The sequence below is a fragment of the Maylandia zebra genome, linkage group LG6, assembly GCF_041146795.1.
Source record: "Maylandia zebra isolate NMK-2024a linkage group LG6, Mzebra_GT3a, whole genome shotgun sequence".
Taxonomy (NCBI): domain Eukaryota; kingdom Metazoa; phylum Chordata; class Actinopteri; order Cichliformes; family Cichlidae; genus Maylandia; species Maylandia zebra.
In genome coordinates, this window is record NC_135172.1 from 18404073 (window position 1) to 18416836 (window position 12764).

General features: G+C 40.8%; 1 protein-coding gene across 4 annotated transcripts in view; it reads left to right on the forward strand.

The window, feature by feature from the left end:
• fbxw7 (F-box and WD repeat domain containing 7) overlaps nt 1-12764 on the forward strand; it is a 135265-nt gene that overhangs the window by 38039 nt on the left and 84462 nt on the right. For all 4 annotated transcript variants that reach the window (XM_076884809.1, XM_076884808.1, XM_076884811.1 and 1 more), the window contains one exon: nt 12268-12522. In XM_076884809.1, coding sequence (XP_076740924.1) covers nt 12337-12522 — 186 coding nt within the window. In that variant the 5' untranslated portion in view covers nt 12268-12336. The remainder of the gene's footprint in view (nt 1-12267; nt 12523-12764) is intronic.

Genomic DNA, 12764 nt, shown 5'->3' on the forward strand with positions numbered 1-12764 from the left:
TTCAGCTCTTTATTTCCTTCATTGTTACAGTGATCATCAGCAGCAAGCTGACCACAGTTACAGTTTATCACCCACCATAATAATCCTGCCTCCACCGTTATTGTCCCCTAAACGCTGGACCCCTCCCCCACCGCATCCTGACTGTATCCTGCTTATCAGTCCTCCTGGTGCTTGCTGAGTGGCTTGGATTTCTTATAATATTCAGTCCACTGCTTCCTCAATTAATGGAGCAACTCGGAGCTCGAATGTCATATGAGGAAAAACATTTTAATCGGCAAGTTGGAGGAGCTCAGTCTGAGTGGCTTACCGCTGGAGGAGGAGGTGGTGGTGGGGTGCACAGTGGTGGCAACAGCCTTGTCGGGGATAGCATCCTCATTGCACAGCAGTCGAAGGCAGTGAAGGGAATGGAAAGAAACGGATGGAAATTGTGAGAGACAGAGGGGAGTAGTGTCAGACACTGCGTCCGGTGTATTATTTGCAGCCAAAATAAGGTGTTCTGTGGATGGAAGTGAGTTTGGCCAAAAAAAAAAAAAAAAAAAAAGGGGGAGGGAGACTAGAGCAGGAGGCGTGTTGTTCAGAGATAGAAGTACAGCAGAGGGAGTGGAGTAAGTGGGAAGCAATCACAAGGGAAATGGACCGACAAACTGTACTTCCCAACTCAAGTACCTTCACTGTGGATTAAGGTGAGCCGCAGCATCTGTATTTTTACTAAAACCAGCCTCATCTCTGGCGGGAGTACCTGTGGATTAGTGCCATGTGGAACACAGTACAGCAAAGGCATCAGCTTTGAGGACAACTGAGGGGATTCAGAAAGGACCAGGAAGTGGCTGCGGCTCACAGCTAGTCTCTTTTCTCCACACCCCAGAACAGCCAGGCTACTAATGAGCAAGTCGATGTGTGGCTGTGGCTGCAGCATCATCTCCTCTCTGATGAAGAGACTGGGCCGCACAGCTTGCTGCTCAGATCTCCTCTCCTGCAGCCACACTTCAGAACAGCTGCAGCGACTGGCCACTGCCTGCCCACCTCGACCAAAGGTAATAGTGTGCCAGCTTCCATTGACACAGCCACGTCATGTGTCCGGAGACACTGGAATTGTGCTCTTTGTGAGCAATTCAAGAACCATATAGGTCCTGGCAGCATATGAGGGTGGTGAAGCGTAGTGTCCTTGTGTATCTGCTTTGGTTGTCTGAAATGATTTTTCAGGTATAAGAACTGTGCAACCAAGGAAAGCGGCACAGTAATTGATTCTCTAATGGAACCAGGTGATTTAATGGATGTCTCGCTGCCTTGACAACAGTAGACTTGCTAGCAGGGTGCACAGTCACTTAAATGGATGCCTTCAGTCTGCATGTGGTTTACAGTGATTGCTGCTACCCCCCTCCCTGTTGGAGAAAAAGCTTTTTCTAATGGAACAAATAAAAGCCAAACAAGACTGTGCACACGTCTGAGTGCCCTTTCACATTCGGCTGTGTGTGACGAGTGTTTGACTTTACTTTAATGCAGGTTTCTGTCGCATGGCTGTAGCTTCTAGGGTTCCCTCTGCTTCCCTGCTTGTTGTGCACACGATTGTTTTAGTAGTAAGCTGGCACTGAATGGGAATTTTAGCCCCTTCCAGAGTCTTCCTGGCAGTTGGCCATTCTCACAAGCAGGGGAGATTGATTCTCTTGGTTTCCAAGAAGATTTATGCTCTCATGAGTAATGATTTAAGAAAAAAAATCCACAAAGGAAAATGTTGTGATATTATTGAGCTGTTGCATGGCAACAATTCAAATGAAAGAGAGGTAATGAGTGACGATTTTAGAGTACGTGCAGTGCTTATAGACAAAGCCTTAATATCCCTTATGTTGAACAGAAGTCATTGTTTTCCAGAGGAAAGCACTGACATAAAATGAAACATTTTGCTGTGGAAATGAATGTGGGGAGATGATATCCCTCCAATCTAGCAGCTCAAGGACTTGAGTTTCACTTTTTCCTCAGACATCACAGGGCACCAGCTCAAAATAGAGACATTGATTAATTGCTTCTGCATCGAACTGAAGGGGAAAGATGTTTCAACAAACGCTGTGTATTTATAGGATTACAAGAAACCATCCCAAATATTGCGTTTCTTATCTCAAAGGATTAATAATTGGAAACGTCACTCTTTTAAGGCTCACAAGGTTTTGTGTTACATGTTGCAGTCTAGAGGCAGAATGTGTCCTTCAGCTTTTATAATATTGGTCTGGTCCATCTTTGCTAATCTCCTTCTGTTAATGCAGTTTAATTTGGGCAAAGTCACTATGCAGTGCCACATTTTGCTAGATCTTCAGCTGCATCTGCGATGTTGTCTGAACAACCAATAATTCCCTGACACTGGAACTGTTCAAGTCAGTTCAGTGTGATTTATTGCTCCAATTTGAAGTTGAGCTCAGTCTTCTAATTTTGTTTCCTTATTCCCAACATGGTTTGTCTCGTAGATAAATCCACTGGCGTTGAAATGATTCCCCCCCCCCCCCCCCTCCAGCTTAGGACAGATTTTTCACTTTATCAAAACTGGAAATAATTCACTGTTTTTTAGTTTTCAAAACCTTTATCAAACACAGATATACTCTGTGCAAGTTAACATGAATTATGTCATTGTTATTGAAAATTCAACGCATTACATTTGTAATGACTGCGGAACAAAATACTTTTCTACAGCTTAAGTAGCATTTTGAGGCTTACCCTGCTATTTGTAGTTTAAATACCTGCTAAGGATTTAGTCTTAAAGACCATGAACTGTATTTTTGAAATTTAATGTATGTTTCTTTAACACTGGACAAGATGATTTAAGACCTACACTTTTTTTTTAAATTTAATAAAGACTGCCCAAAGGGCATTCAGGCCTAATGAGTCGTGATGAACAATTAACATGCATTTATTGAACTTGCATTGCATATTGGCCCGGGACTACCCTAGAAATTATTGAGAAAATACATTTACAGCCAATTTCAAATTTCCTGCCAATTTCAAATTTCCTACTTCTGGCATCCACATATTAGAACTGGGACTGGACTGCAGCTCAGTCTGCTTTGGGGTTTTTAGTTTGATTCGGCAGTCATTTGAATGCTGTAGCTGTTTTAACACACAACACTCGGCTGTTATAGTGTAGCTCAAACACAAGGTTTCAGTGTGTTCTTGGTTTATTTCTATAGCCGGAGGAAACGAGTTTAGATGCAGGCTGTGTGGTGGGGCAGGAGTGTTGGCTGGCTACACTGACAGAGTTAATGCATACCTGTCCACCCCGTCACAGGAGCTAGAGAATGGTCCAAATCCATCCAAGAGAAGATGGCATGCCTTTGCTGTTGAGTCTAAATGTTGAGTTTGTGCACTGAGACTCAAGTAATGTCTGTGTGTACCACAGCTGAAGCTTCATCTATGTGGTGTCAACTTGGAACAGCATACAGAATAAAAATCCCTAACCCTTCCCCAACCAGTAGCTGTACTCAGTGACTGCCTGGATGTCTATACAGATCAAATCCCATTAAAACTAACAAAAAAAATTAAATAGTTTTAATTTGAATGATTTGCATGTTATTGAGCGACATTCACTACAGCCTAAACACAATTTGGGCTCCCACAGATTGAGACCAGGGATGTCCATGCTCATGTGGCACACAAATTACAATCAATTTGTGTATGAAACACACCTGTCCACAATCAGTTTCTTCTATTCCAACCTCTCCACCACCATGGGTGAGACAAAAAGGGCTGTCAAAGTATGTCAGGGGCAAGATTGTAGACCTGCACAAGGCTTTAATGTGTTACAAGACCATCAGCAGGAAGCTTGGTGAGAAGGTGACAACTGCTGGTTCGATTATTTGGTACTAGGAAAAATATAAAATGATAATCAATCACCTTTGGTCTGAAGTTCCAAGCAAGATCTTACCTCAGGGGATGAGGATGATTATGAGAGTGGTGGTGGATTGGCCCAAAGCTGCACAGGATTGTTAATGATCTGAAGGCAGTTGGGCCCGCAGTCACCAAGAACACCATTGGGATTATGCCTATGTAATGGAGTGAAGTCTTGTAACTAGGACTGGGCGATATATCGAGTTTTTAAATATATTGATATATTTTTATACGAGATATGAGATGTGACAATACCGTTTATATTAATATAGTCTACGTTACGTTATAACTATACTGGTGGAGCTGCAAGTTTGCCTCTCTTTCGTCCACTTTTGTCTCTACGCTGCGTTACTCTGCCTCGCCTCTCTCCTTCACTGAACACAACTCCCCCTCCCCCATCACTTCACCTGTAGGCAACGACAAGATGGACACGGCAGCTATCAAAGAGGAGCTGGTCGGTAAAAAGAAAACAATTTGGAGATTACTATTTTAGTGTTGTCACTGTGACGTTAACGCCATAACTGCATTAACGGGGCAAATCTGTTAACGAGTTACCACGGATCACCCCGTGCGTAGGGCTGGACGGCGTCAGCGCGTTAACAAGCTAACCGCGCTAACGCGTTGACGCCTAAAATCCTTTCATTTTCTTAAAAATCGACAGTGTGCCTTATGTATGAATTCTGGTTGTGCTTACTGACCACGAACAGATTTTATGTGGTACACAGCGCTTTCAAAAATGTTTTGGTACGACTTTGGTAAGCTACGGAGCTGCACTGTTTAAAGGATTGTTGGAGCATTACGGCTACCGAGGAGCCTCGCGGAGTAAGACGTACTCTGCTTCAGCGTAATATTACCGTATTGTGTGTGTATGAGGACCACAAATGGCACCTGTTAAGAGACATGGTTACAAAGACGATTTCAAACTCAAGGCTGCCAGTCACGCAGTAGAACTTGGGAACAGAGTCTTTGTTATTATGCTCTGCGTCTTTTAGTTTACATTTTGACTGCACAATTGTGAGCTTTTTGTTATGCACAAAAATAACATTTTTATTTTATTTATGGATCATTATTATTTAATAAATGCTGATCATTTATTTCTGAGTAAGTTTTTTTTCTTGTATATCTACACTGTATCTTAATAAAAGTGCCTATGTGAGATTTGGGACACAGCTTTGACTAAGAACTCTTTTTGTTCTTACTTTATGGCTTTAAAGAAATATCGAGATGTATATCGCCATCCAGCTAAAGAATATCGAGATATGAAGTTTGGGTCATATTGCCTGGTCATGTTGCCTAGTCCTACTTGTAACTTGACCTCCTGTGTTTGGAGGAAGGAAAACACACCATCCCCACAGTTAAGCACAGAGGTAGAACCATTTTGCTTCAGGGCTGTTTGTCTGCTAAGGGTACAGGGTGATTTTACTGCACCGACTCACTGGAGATTAGTCTGTGGACAGATCTCCAGCATGACAATGACCCAAAACATACCAGAAAGTCAACAAAGGTGTGTCTAAAGAAGCACATTAAGGCCATGGAGTGGTCGTGCCAGTCTCCTGACCTCAGTCTTGTAGAAAATTTGTGGATGGAGGTGAAGCTTTGAGTTAAGTGGCAGCCAAGAAACCTGAAAGATTGAGTTTCTGGAAAGAGGAGTGGACCAGAATACATCCTGCGAGGTGTGCAAACCTGGTGACCAACTACAAGAAACGTCTTACAGCTGTGAATTGCCAACAAGGGTTTCTCCAAGTACTGAGTCATGATTTGCTTGGAGATCAAATATTTAATTTACTCAATGAAATGCAAATCAAATTTTAACTTTTTTTCATTTCTGGATTTTTATTAAAAATTTCTGTTTCTATTCTATCTCCATTAAAATGAAACTACCATAAAAATTAGACCCTCAATTTCTTTGAAAGTGACCAAAGTTATAAATTCAGCAGGTGATCAAATAAACATTTTCCTTTAAAGGAACTGCAAACTGCTGAGCACACATTGTAAGCCTTATAACAAATGGATGAATCATTTTCCATAAAAGTAGGATTGAAATTAAATTTAGTAATTTACTTTATTTGCACCGCAGTCAGAGAAATTATGAAATGTGTACATGAAATGGAATAATCATCTTTTCAAACAAATTGGACTAATAAGTTTTAGATGTTTTATACATCTTGTTTATGTCCAAGTACATTTCATCACTCTTGAGATTGCCTATAATGTCATACAACAAATAGAAACACACGGTTGGCAATAGTAAAGTGCCTATTTTCATGAGTCTACATGGAATTGTTTTATTTTGTTTTTTGACTTCCTTTTTAATATCTCACTATATACTTGTGGACCTTTACTAACCACACTGAAACCTATTTGTTTCTTTGCTTGTTTAACTTTTAATGCAATACTGTTTCTCAGTCTCACATGAATATGGAACAAGATAAATAAAATGAGGCCAAAAGGTCTGTCGGACTACAAAGTCTCAGTTGGAGCATTTATCTTAGCTCAGGAAATGGCCCTTAAAACTTTCTTCTGTAAGTTTCTTAAATGCATCACGATTTACAGTAATTTATATCTGTAAGGCTGAAATAGGAAATGATGCAAGAATATCAGTCCCTAAAGTAACGTGCTTTAGGGCCCAATTAAATAGATGCGGTCTTAAGTGGCACACCACACTATAGATGGCAATAGCAGTAAATACAGACAGGATATTCTTCCACTTGAGGGCATCAGATAACGTTGTTGTTTTCCTACATATTATGTGTAATCAGACAGTTCACTTCCAGTCGTAGCAAAATAACACAGCAGACAATACTGACTTCTTACCTGTCTTTTGGGTCTTAACAGATTAAGAGAGGGATGGAAAATGTTCATCTGCCAGTGGTGTGCTTATCTTTGCTCTCCCTCCCTCCCTCTCTTTTTTTTGTTGTTCCACAAACTAGCTGCTGTGTCAGATTAGTGAAGTTTGAAAGCTGGAGGACAAACTGTGAACTAAATGATGCTAAAATGGTCCATAGCATCTCATAGAACTGCATCATTGCGGCTAAAGCTCAAAGGAGTTGTGTGAAAGAGGGACTCCTAAGATTATCTTTAATTTTCTCTTTGGTCTGAGACGTCACAGGACTGATGCACCAAATGATGTTTCATTCTAGGAAAGTTTGGGGCGTGTTAGGTGGCTTTTAAATCATGAACAAAGCTGTTCATCTGTCTCTAAACCAAGTGTGTGTTTTTTGTGATCATAATCTCATAACAATCTTGATACTAGAGCAGGGCGATATGACCAAAAATATTTATCATGATATACATTTGAAAATTTGCGATAACGATATAACTGACGATATAATTGACACTAGACAAAATACTTTACAACTCCACAACTTTATTAGTGCAAAACCCCCCCCCCCCATCAATGTATTTTCATTTAAACAAGCAGCTGTTTATTATGTGCATTAAAGTTATATAAAAAATTTACAGTGAAAATGCAAATTCCTTGCTGACAGTTTAACCAAAAGGCATTTCTAGTGGAAATTGGACAACATATCCTCAGCATAACCATGTATAATATCCACAAAACTTAAAAACAATACGGTAATATTATGTTGAAGAACAGTACTTATCACTCTGCGAGGCTCCTGCCTACGATAGCCGTAATGCTCCGACAATCCATCAAGTGGTGCGGGTTCGTAGCTTAGCAAAGTCGTACTCAAACATTTGACAGATTTTCGAGCGCCGTGTACCACATAAAATCGTTTCGAGGTCAGTAAACACAACCAGAATTCATACATAAGGCACACGGGATTATAAGGGACACTGTCGATTTTCAGAAAAATCAAAGGATTGATTTTAAGTGTGCCGTATTTTCCAAAAAAACACGGTAATAACGACGGCCCACTAGCATGCTCTACCAAAAATAGTGCTTTGTTGTGTATCTGACGGACGAAAGCTAAACCAGTTCCACACCACTGAAGTTGCAGCATTTTTACAAACCAATTCTGGTTCACCCGTTTCATTATACCGGTATTACCGTGAATGGTATGATATGGCCCAGCCCTACTTGATACAATTCTGTGCATTTGCTCTCAGAGGCTTTCTATCAGGAGCCACAAATTCACACCTGCCCTCACTAGTTTTCCAGAGCTATTTTTGTCCACTTCACAGCTTTTGCTGGACTAAGAATAGCAACTGATGAATGAAACTTGTGTGTGAATACGAAAGGCCATTTGGCAAGTCTTTGCTCACTACAAGTGTTACTGCTTTCTCTGCTTTGTTACCTGCATTGAAACACCACTTCACCGACTTTAACTGTACAAGCTGCAGGTCTGATCATGTCTTCTACCTATATTTAAGCTTTTGAACAAGAACTGAAACTTCAGGGTTAAAAACAAAACACATATTTACCACATCTTGTCTTTATTTCCCTCCCTCGTCTTCCTGTCAGCCTTTGTCACCTCCATAACCAATTTCAAGTTGGACACTAATTGCTGAATCTTGGCCATTCCGGTAAAAGGCAGGAACAACTTCAGCTATTCATAGCCTTCCTCTTCTGAGCTCACAGAAATGAACTGGCAGTCCCATGGGGTGTGTGTGTGTGTGGGGTGGGCTGTGCAATCTGAGATAGGTCTAATGCTTCCCACCACAGCGTTGGGACTATGCAGCAAAGAGGAAGACGAGCCTTACAAAGGGACCAGTGACTTTTTCCTCAAGGTCAAAGCAGTTGGTATGAACTGAAGCAGATAAAGCATGTGAGCGTCCCCAAAATACTTCTCATCACTCGTTTTGCGCATCGAGAAGATTTGGAAGTGCAGTATGCATCACTGATTCTTAATTTGTCACACTTAAGATTAGCTAGAGGCCTCGTGGGCATATAGAAGGACGGTTTAAGCTACATTGACAAAGCTTATGTGCCATTTAACAAAATAAAAACTTCCCTTTAGACTGTGTAGTGTCAGTAGGGAACAGAGGACCTCATATGTCAGACAGCAAACTGCTGCACAGCTTGTAACTGACCTGTTTTCCCTCTGTGGTTGTGCATCGTATCTGTAGCTCTACTGTATTGGTAGCAGGAAAGTAGCTTGGTTTAGCTATGATATTTTAACTGCTTCATGATACACTTGCGAGTACCTTGTACTTGCCTTTGTTTTTGCTTTCTTGTTCACGCCCACCTTTTAATGCATGCACAGTTTGTATGTTTGCAAGAATAAACTTGCAGTTTGTCTCAGAGCTGCACATGTGTCACTGATACTAAGGTCTAAAGATGGAGGCTGATATGCATGCTACATACTCAACCTACTACCACGCGCACGTCCCACTTACCTTTACTTGTATAATCCTTTCTTACCACACACTTGGTCACAGTAAAATGTGTTTGTTGGGTTAGTTTACCTTGAATACTTGAATGTAAGTGCTCGGAGTTCTTATCAAAATAAAAAGGCAGTCATTGTTTTGAAAGTTTTGAAATGATGTAGGGTGAATCTGGTCAAAAGGTTGTTAATCTTTTGGAGTGTAATCATGATCCACAATCTAATTTTAATTTGGCTCTGCTGTGGGTGTTCATTTGGTGGCCCATGCAGAAGGTTTGTCACCTCGGTTTAAGCGCTAAAAGCTCATTTCACCCATTACTGCATTTTGTTTTTGTTTAATTTTGAAAGCTCGGAGTGACTAATGGTTTATCTCAAGAGCCTTTTTTTGCACTTGCTTTTCTGTTCTTCATTGTTCATTTACCAAGTTTACCAAGTTATTCATTCACAATACACAGTCATTGTTTCCAGTAATTGTTGTCCTAATTGTATATTATCTATCTACACATCCTCCTAACCTCTTATCCAGTTCAGGATTTGGAGACTGTCACCGCTGTCACTGGGTAAGAGGTGGGATAGCTTCGGGACTGGCTACCACAGGGCCATGTGCGATTGCTTTAACTGTTTTAATCAGTCATCCTTTAAATGACTCGCATAGCAGAACTTTTATTTAATGACTTTGTCAGTATAATATCGCCAAAAAGCAGATCTTGTCTTAAATTTAAACTGTCCTGTCATCTTGGACCTGTCTACACATCTTCCTGGAATTCGATCAGGGTCACTAGCATGTGCTTCACAGCAGCTTCATGGTTCTCAGACTCTTGCAACAGGGGGAGAGAACAAGGTCCCAGAAGGACGTCATTTTAAAGGGGAAGCCTTGGCTGGTAGCATACACCACTTTTACCACAACATCCACATTGCACTTATACTCTATTTCTCACAGTCATTACCAGATGTAAACAAATGGATGCGATGCCTGCGATGGTTCTTCATGCAATGATTCAGCAGTATTAGATAAACTGCACAACAGTACCCACTGGCAGGGCAAGTAGCCACTTTTGTATTTGGTAAGGATAACCAAATACAAAGTGAAACTAACTTAAATAATATTTTCTATAAAAAAAAAAAAAAAAAATAAAAATGAACAACCAGGTTTGGTGATGTTGTTGAACTGACTTTTTTCCATTTTTATTTTTTAAAATGGTTAATCAAGTAAAAAGGGCAGTGCAGTGGGTGTGAATCCACTATCTATCTGCCTGGGACCTTTCTGTACGGCATATATTCCTTCTCTCTGTGTGCACGTGGGTGGTTTCAGATCAGGTACTCCCACAGTCTAAAGACATGCAGTTAGTGGGGTTAGATTATTTGTTTGTTTTTGGTTTTTTTAAAATTGGACATGGGTTTGAATGTGAGGGTGAATGGTTGTCTAAGATAAACAAAGATGAACCGCAAGCCCTCAATAGAAGAAAGTACATAGAAGGATGATCAGTAAAAGTGTAGACACGACAGGAAAAAGTTGAAACACTGTGATAAGATGATGATGGCTGTAAAAAGGTATAAAAATACAGATATGATGAATGTGATAATTTCATGGTGCTGTCAGTTTGTCAGTGTCCTATAATTGTTCAGTTTTAACATGAACGTTCAATTTATTAGTCTGTTTCCCCACTGTGCATTTCTTCCTTACGTCATCTTTAATAACTTTAGTCACTTTATCATCTTTCATTTGATGGGATCAATCAAGAAGTATCATGAGGTAGTGAGTCTGGTAGGTCAGACTAGCAGGGAAATGCATTAAGTCCTTGCATGTTTTAATAAAATCATCAATACATGGAGCCAGCCTGTCAATAGTCCCATCATAGCAGAAAGCATTATGACATATTGTAATGCTGATGGTTTGTCCCACTTCTAGGCATCAAGCGCAATAGTATTTCTGGCCAGGTTTACCCTGTACGATCCAAACAAATGCATTTTTATTTCATTTGCTCAAAGAAAGTGGTGCTGATGGTCTTCAGACGTCTTGATCTGTTCCTGTCAAGCTTAAAGTTGCATTTTTTTCTTTTTTCTGTTTTGTATGTTGTTCTTTTTGAACACAGTCCGTAAAAGCTGACCTCATCCAGCGTTCCTCGTCATCACCGACACACCAGTATTCATAGATAATAGTTCAGTGACTCAGTAATGCTTTTCAAAGCGAGATTTTGTAAACAGTGAATTGAGGAGTTTGTCACTGGTAATATGTCTTTTCCTGTACCTGTAACAGCTGCTGAGCTTTATGAATTTACACATACTGCTTTATTTGTTCAGTGATTTCTTACTCATGTTGCTTTGAACCCAGCTCAGTCTGAGAAAACTGTGCAGTTCTTGGACAAGCTTTTCCTTGCATTGATGGTGTCCTATATTTTCAAATTTCAAACAGCCTGACTTTAATTTTATTTACAAATAAGAATAAACACACTGCACTTAAATGAATACAACTATTGTAGGGTGATGTATATTTTGCACATAGTATTGATCTGCACTCAGCTTTGTGTATTGCTGCCTCTGTCACTCGAAGAGTGAGGTGGTGACAAAACTCTGACTGTCCTTCAGTTCCATATATATTTTCAGATATTTCAAAGGAAAGCAATGCAACTTGTTTATGTTGACACATCCCAGTAAATTCTTTGTAGGAACACACAACTGTCTTTTCTGTAGACCGAAGAGTGTTTTTTAAAGACTTCAGCGGTGTGGCTTTTGTGCTCAGTGGATTGGATTTTCTTTTCTTGTTCACATTGGCTTTGTTGGAAGTAAGAACACTAGTAGCACTCAAGGCTGTTCTGCCCATCCATCTGCATTTGAGCATCCACTGCTGTGTGATCTTAAGCCAAGTACAATCACTCCCACATTTTTCCTTGTCTGCTGCTGAGCAGCATCAGTGCATCTCAACGAGCGAATGTCTAATAACAGTTATTTTAATTCAGAGAAAACAAAGGAACGTGTATAACACAGACATGTTCCCTCCTGATGAGCATTTTGCCCGACTGTCTGAAGACAGTAGAAAACAATCACTAAATGTTTATCAGTTTCTCATCTGGGTTAATGCTCACATATATTTTTGTGTCTGTCTTTGCAGAATGTCAAACCCTTCTCCTCCTCAGACAGCCTAGCGAAGGTCCAGGAGGTAGCAAGCTGGCTTTTGGAAATGAACCAGGAACTGCTGTCGGGGGGCAGCAGCAGCAGCGGCGGGCGGAGTCGGGGGCCTGGGGGCCCGGCAGTGCGAGGTAACGCCTCCTCCACGGCTCGGGCACCCCAGCAGGCGGCAGAGGAGGGCGATGAGGATGAACACATGAACCGGGTGGTTGAGGAGGAAGAGCAGCTGCCGCAGAGGGTGAGGCAAACTGACATTTAAGAAATTTTTGATTTCAAAGTTGATTACAGAGAAAATGTCTGTGGAAATATGAACTTGCGTAAGAAGACTTAAGTTATGTAACCTAAACATCGAAGTTTGCGTTAGATTCACAGTTTGGTGACCAGGCAAGAGTCTCTGTGCAAGATCACATGCAACAGATTGAGTTTCTCACGAGATCATTCCTCACTGATATTGTATTTTGGTTTTCTGGCTCTTCACAG